General features: G+C 48.3%; 1 protein-coding gene across 1 annotated transcript in view; it reads right to left on the reverse strand.

Moving 5' to 3' along the window:
• Nucleotides 1–6,590, reverse strand: part of SPTBN4 (spectrin beta, non-erythrocytic 4) — a 68,710-nt gene extending 62,120 nt beyond the window's left edge. Inside the window, 2 exon segments of the mRNA XM_034639013.1 lie at nucleotides 4,230–4,416; nucleotides 6,476–6,590. Coding sequence (XP_034494904.1) covers nucleotides 4,230–4,401 — 172 coding nt within the window. The 5' untranslated portion in view covers nucleotides 4,402–4,416; nucleotides 6,476–6,590.
• Nucleotides 6,591–6,596: the final 6 nt, after the last annotated feature.

The raw sequence follows: 6,596 nt of genomic DNA on the forward strand, positions 1-6,596 counted from the left end.
AAAAAAAAACTTAAAAAAAAAAAAAAAAAAGAAGTTAGGATAGTGTTTACTCTTGGGATGTAGTGAGAGAGGCAGCCGGAGGGGGGCTTCTCTGGGGCGGTCCGATTCTGTTTTCTTCTGTGGGGATTGGTTACCAGAGCGTGGGTGCTCACCTGTGGAAATGCTGGACACTCACAGTTTATCTGCCTTTGTGTGCATGTAATACTTTAATCAACAGTTAAAATATATGAATGCATGCATGCTAATTAGCAATGCACATTTTGCAAAATCATCGGCATGCAAAGATAGTAATTTGCATTAACACTATCAGAATGGGGGGGGGCGCCTGGGTGGCCCAGTCTATTAAGCGACGGACTCTTGATTTCAGCTCAGGTCTTCATCTCAGGGTGGTGAGATCAAGCCCCATGATGGTCTCTGTGTTGAGTGTGGAGCCGGCTTGGGATTCTCTCTCCCTCTCCCTCTGCCCCTTCCCCAACCCCTCTAGAGCGATTGCATGTGCTCTCTCGCTCTCTCTTTAAAAAAATTAAAATAAATAAACAAATAAAAAACAAGCAATTAGAATGGTTGCCCATAGTGGAAAAGGCACTGGTGTGAGATGTGGGAATAAAAGAGAATAAGTGAATAGGGGCGCCTGCCTAGCTCAGTCAGTAGAGAAACAGACTCTTGATCTCAGGATTTCAAGTTTCAGCTCCACGTTGGGCATAGAGATTACTTATTTTAAAATGTTAAAAAACAAAGAGAATAAGGGAATGGATAAAGAGGAGAGGGTCCTCACATCGACCGCTGAGGACAGCAAGCCATACACTGGGAGCATAATTAAGGGAACTCTCTTGAGCATGGGGTCCAGACAATTTTCTTTTTTTTTTTTTTTAAAGATTTTATTTATTTTTTTGACAGAGATAGAGACAGCCAGCGAGAGAGGGAACACAAGCAGGGGGAGCGGGAGAGGGAGAAGCAGGCTCACAGCGGAGGAGCCTGATGTGGGGCTCGATCCCATAACGCCGGGATCACGCCCTGAGCCGAAGGCAGACGCTCAACCGCTGTGCCACCCAGGTGCCCCCAGACAATTTTCTCAAACGTGTTCATACAAAAGCATGTTACTCAGGACTCTGCTCAGAGGTTTGGCCTTAGAGTTTGAATAGAGAAAAACCATGGGAGAAGCAAGCAAAGGGATGCAAAAGAAAATGCACCCACGATGTAAGGGCTTCGAGCAGCAGCAGCATTTAAACAATACAAACAGCATCCTGGAGTTACTGTTAAGCTGAGCCTTTTTTTTTTTTTTAAGATTTTATTTATTTATTTGAGACAGAGTGAGCATGAGCGGGGTGAAGGGGCAGGGGAGAGAGAGAAGCAGGCTCCCCATTGAGCGGGGAGCAGGACCCTGGAATCATGACCTGAGCGGAAGGCAGATGCTTCACTGACTGACCACCCAAGAGCCCCAAGCTGAACGTTAACTGGTTTTGCACTTGGGTTCTGGAATCCAATATAACGTGTTTTAGTTTTAAAGAACTGTAGGCATAAGAGGTATAAACAGAGCTGCGGGTTTGCTGCATTTAGGAAAATTATAGATATAATAATTTGAGTAGACACAGGAAGTGTAAGAGAATTTTTTTTTTCTTACAGGGGATCCCTACATTTCTCTGGACTAGATGTTTACCTGTCTGTGGTATTTGGCACTGATGTTCTGCGAATCAGTGGTTCTCAGATGCGAAGAGTCCTTGATCCCCCGTTATCACATCCCACCTCTGCTTCAAATCTTACCATAGCTCCGCAGTTCCTTCACACGTTCATGGTGGTTTATAAGGCCCTCAGGATCTGACTCCCACTGCCTCTTTTCGCATTGTCATTTACTCACTACTTCAGTCCAGCCACTCCCAACTTTTGGAGGTCTTGCAAATGCTGTTCCCTCTGCCTGGAGTCCTCTTCCACTCTTCCACCCCAGGGTTCTCTATTATTCATCACTGGGCGCTCAGCTTCGGTACCGCCTCCTCCAGGAAGCACTCTGACCCTCTGCACTGAATCAGGCACCTCATCTGAGCTTCTGCAGTCCCTGAGCTTCCCCGTCCCAGCCCTCTGCCTGCGCCTCACCATCTGGGCCCTGAACACTCAGGGTCGTCATTATCTAACCTTCCCAGTGGCCTGGGAGCCCCAGGGCCTAGCTCAGTCGTCATTATGCCCCACGTATTGTCCAGCATGGGGCAGGCACAGAGCAGGCACTGAATAAATATTTTGTGGATGAAATCGTAAATTCTAGAATTCTAAGTTGACATGGTCCCAAGTTTTTAAGGCTCGAAGAGTCTGAAAGTATGATTTTAAGTGTCCCAAAGTACATTTTATACCGTTCTAGTTTCTCAAACAGAGGAAGATGGCAATCTGTGAGTTAATATTGGTTCATATTTTGTGGTACATACAATTTTTTTTTTACTTGGGGAATTGTGGATAAACATCACAGCTAGCAATTATGGGGCCTACATTTCCCCAAGGCTGGAGCTGGTGACCAGGGCACTGCTTTTCAGCTGACTGCAGCCCCCAGTCTACTCTCTCATTCATGTCACCTGCTTCCCAGAGGCTCTTGGGTTGGACACCACTGTTCAACATCTTACAATTATGAAGTTCCAAGAACCTTGGTAGCAAAGATCCCATGATTGTCAAATGTTGAATTACTAAAATTCTTGAGATTCCAGGGAACTGATTCTGACCTTAGGGTTTTAAGATTTCACGATTACTACAATCTATAGTTTATGTTCTAACACGCTGCGTTCTGGAGATAGTGAAGATCCCAAGGGTCTGATGTTTAAAAAGCTTAGGGCTAATGATTATGAAGTTACACGTCTCTGAAGGTTCTCAGGATCTTCGCTCATAGTTTTGTTTTAAGATTTATTTATTTCATTTTATTTATTTTTTAAGATTTTATTTATTTATTTGTCAGAGAGAGAGAAAGCACAAGTGAGAAGAACAGCAGGCAGAGGCAGAGAGAGAAGCAGACTCCCGAATTGAGCAGGGAGCCCAATGCGGGACTAGATCCCAGGACCCTGGGATCATGACCCGAGCTGAAGGCAGATGCTTAACCTACTGAGCCACTCAGGTGTCCCATAAGATTTATTATTTATTTGAGAGAGAGTGCGAGCAGAGCGGCGCGGGGATAGCAGGAGGAGCAGAGGGAGACAAGAGACAATCCCAAGCAGACTCCACCTCGAGCACAGATAGCCTGAGGTGGGGCTTGATCCCATGACCCCAAGATCAGGACCTGAACCGAAATCAAGAGTCGGAAGCTTAACCAACTGGGCCATCCAGGTGCCCCTTTGCTCATAGTTTTAATGCTGATGATTAAATGCTTCTGAGATTCTAAAGCCCTCTGAGTATGAAGTCCTAAAGTTCAAGGGTCTACAATTCCAAAGGTCTAAGTTTCTAAAATTCTGTAACTATACGGTTCTCTCGCCTTTGTTTATATTGCTCTAAAACATCAAAGTGGGGAGGGCAGCCATCTTAGTTGGCCCCAGACTGTGGGTTTTGGGGCCGAAACCTGGATCGCCCGGTTATTCTACCTCAAAATTCTCAGGATCTGCATTTCTACTCTGAATTTCTAAAGGTTTAGGATTATAAAGCCCCAAGGATCTACGTGTATTAGAGTTTAGGTTTCTAAGGGTTTAAGATCCTGGGAGTGGAGGGGTCGATGATTAAAATTTCTAAGGTCTGCGATTATAAAGTTCTGTGTCCTAACAGTCTCATGTCTAAAGTCCTCAAGTGTGAAGAATCTCTGGGCGTGACATTCCAAGGTCCAAAAATCCAATATGTCAGCATCTTGCGTTTCTAAGGAAGTATGCTTATAAAGTCCCACATTCCTGACCCTCCACATTTCTAAGATTCTAAGGCAGCACTGCCCCATACAGTATCCACAAGCCACATATGGCTATTTAAACTTAAATTAAATAAAAGAAATACAATTAAAAATTCAGTCTCTCAAGAAAGAACGGCCACATTTCAAGGGCTTACAGCCACAAGTACTAGTGGTTAGTGTTTCATATATTGGACATCAGAGACAGAGAACATTTCCCCATCACTGCGGAATGTTCCATTGGACGGTGCTGGTCTATAGATTCACGCGCAAAGTGTCCATGACACTCTTTCCCATCCTCCAGGCCACCAAGGTTCTCGAGCGCGGAGGTACACAGACGCCACCCCAGCAGGCTTCTCCCTTCTCCCTCCCACCCCAGCCCTCCTCCAGGTACCTGCCAAGGCCTTGATCCGGGAGCACTCGAAGAGCGAGGCGGCGGCCGTGGAAGCTGCTGGCTGCTCCCGTTCCCAGCCCCGATCAGGACTCTCCCAGCGGGCTGCGGGGTTGTTGTTGTTAGCGGCCGGTAGGCCCTCCATGTTGTCCACCTCCCCCGGTACCTGCGCCATCAGGAAAGGTGAGGCCTGGGGAGGAGCCGAGACACATTAGGCCAGAAACAGGGCCTGAGCTCAGGGGTCCCGCTTCTAACAGCGGACTGGCTATAAGTCCTGTCTTTCAAGTGGACAGATTACTACTGACAGTCATGTCGCCTTGACCACTTCATAGGGCTGGTAAAGCACCCAGCTTAGCACCTGGCACAGGGCAGGGGCTGGGCAAACTGTCCCTGTATTATTGTTAGAAGGATGACACTGTTATCAGTAGCACTCTACAATGCAGTAAGAACAAGAATTAACATTTATTGAGCACTTGTGCTGCCCTCAGGGCTTTATATGCGTTCTCTTATTTAATTCCCACAAACTTAATTCCCTAAAGATAGGCTAGTATTTGGCCTATTTGATAGAGGAGGAAACTGAGGCCCAAGATCACAAAGCTACTGGGTAGCCAGAGTTCAAATGCAGGTACTGTGATCAGATGATTGCATTAAACAGCCCCAATTCTTCATCCTTAAAACCGCATCCTTGGCTGTATAACTCTCGACCGTTCTTCTACTGTAGGGATGGGAAAATTGGAAGACTGTCCCCTTGCAACCCTGACTCTGGGTTTGGCCCCATGACTAGCTTTGACCAACAGAATTAATGGAAGTGCTGGCGAATTCTGAGCCTAAAACTCAAGAGACTTTGCATGTTTTTGCTTGATTGTGAGGGTGAGGGAAACACTGTCAGCATAGTCCTGGTCTAAGGCCCCAGTCACTAAAGCCAAGGCCAGCTACAGCAGCCAGCAGTCAACACCGCTTCCAACCCCACAACCCAAGATGTGCATAAGCCCAGCTGAGCCCAGAAAACTGCCCAGCTGAGCCCAGCCTAAGTCACGGACCTCAGACTTGATGGTTAAATAAACACTCAGTGTTTTAAAACACTGGGTTTGGGGGTGGTTCCTTATGCAGCAGCTAGCTGACATATTGTCTGATCAAGAGCTAGGCTCTAGAACACTGCCAGGTTGCATGTATGAAATTTAAGGGGGTGGGAGACATCAGATATGTCTCCTCCTCCCTCTGGGCCCCGATTCCAAGACTAAGAAAGGAGGGAACTGCGGAGAGATTGATGTCCTTCTCAAAGACTCAGAGAGTTGACAACCCACCAAACTGTAGGAAAGCAGGGTCCAGGTCTTGGTCAGTGTAGTGGAGATTGTCCCTTTTGGTGGACACTTCAAAAACCACTGTTATTCTTCTCTCCTTCCGTGGAAAGCTGTAAGTGGGCACATGGCTATTTACCACCTGTGTGACCTTGGCCAGTCACTTCCTCTCTCTAGGCCTCAGTTTGTTCATCTGTAAAATGGTAATGATAACAGTGCCCATTTCCTAGGGATGTTTGTAGATGAAATGAGTTAATAATGCAGGGAACATGGTATCTAGTACATGCAAGCCCTTGATACATGGTCCTTGCTATTATTATTCAACCTCTGGTCACATATCTTAGCCAATCAAAGTGCCTGTGCTTGATTCAAACAGACATGAGTTCAAGCCCTGCTTTATTCCCGCTGTATCTTTAACCCATCTTTAACTTGGCCTCTCTGCCTCAGTTTCTCTGCCTGTTAAATGGTGATCACAACTGTTTCCTCAGTGGAGGATACTTGGGGATCGGGAGGCACTTAGCACTTGGTGTCAGCCCGCGTTAGAGCCCTGGCTATTACACGACTGAATGGAGAAGAAAGGGAGGAGAAGAATATGGGGGAGAAGGAGGCGAGGAGGAGAAGGAAAGAGGTGTCCTGCGGCCCCAGTGAAGGCTCGAAGCTGGGGGTGGGAATCGATGCTTTAACCCTTCCAAGGCCGCGCCTGCCTCTCCCTGCAGTCTAGTCACCGCTCGCAAGGAGGGGGCCTGGGAAGGACAAGGCCTGGGTGGAAGACCCGCGCATGGCGCGGAGGCTGGCTGGGCTGAGGTGGGGACTCATTCTGCCCTGGACCCTTCCCCTCCTCCAGCCGGGGAGACCCTTGGGGCTCAGGCCATGCTCACAGCGCGCGGGGGAGGGATGCTCGGGCAGGTGGGGAGATGCTGCAGGGAGGGGCTGTCACCCCACACCGCTCACCTGGGCCCGCGGCCGCCGGTGCCGCTGTCCCCGCTGCTTGCAGCGCCCGACCGCCCTCCCTGTCGGCGTTCGGGGCCCGGCCCGGCCCGGCCCGGCTCCTCTCGGCCCCGCCGGCCCCGCC

Source organism: Ailuropoda melanoleuca, chromosome 12 (assembly GCF_002007445.2).
Source record: "Ailuropoda melanoleuca isolate Jingjing chromosome 12, ASM200744v2, whole genome shotgun sequence".
Classification (NCBI taxonomy): Eukaryota; Metazoa; Chordata; class Mammalia; order Carnivora; family Ursidae; genus Ailuropoda; species Ailuropoda melanoleuca.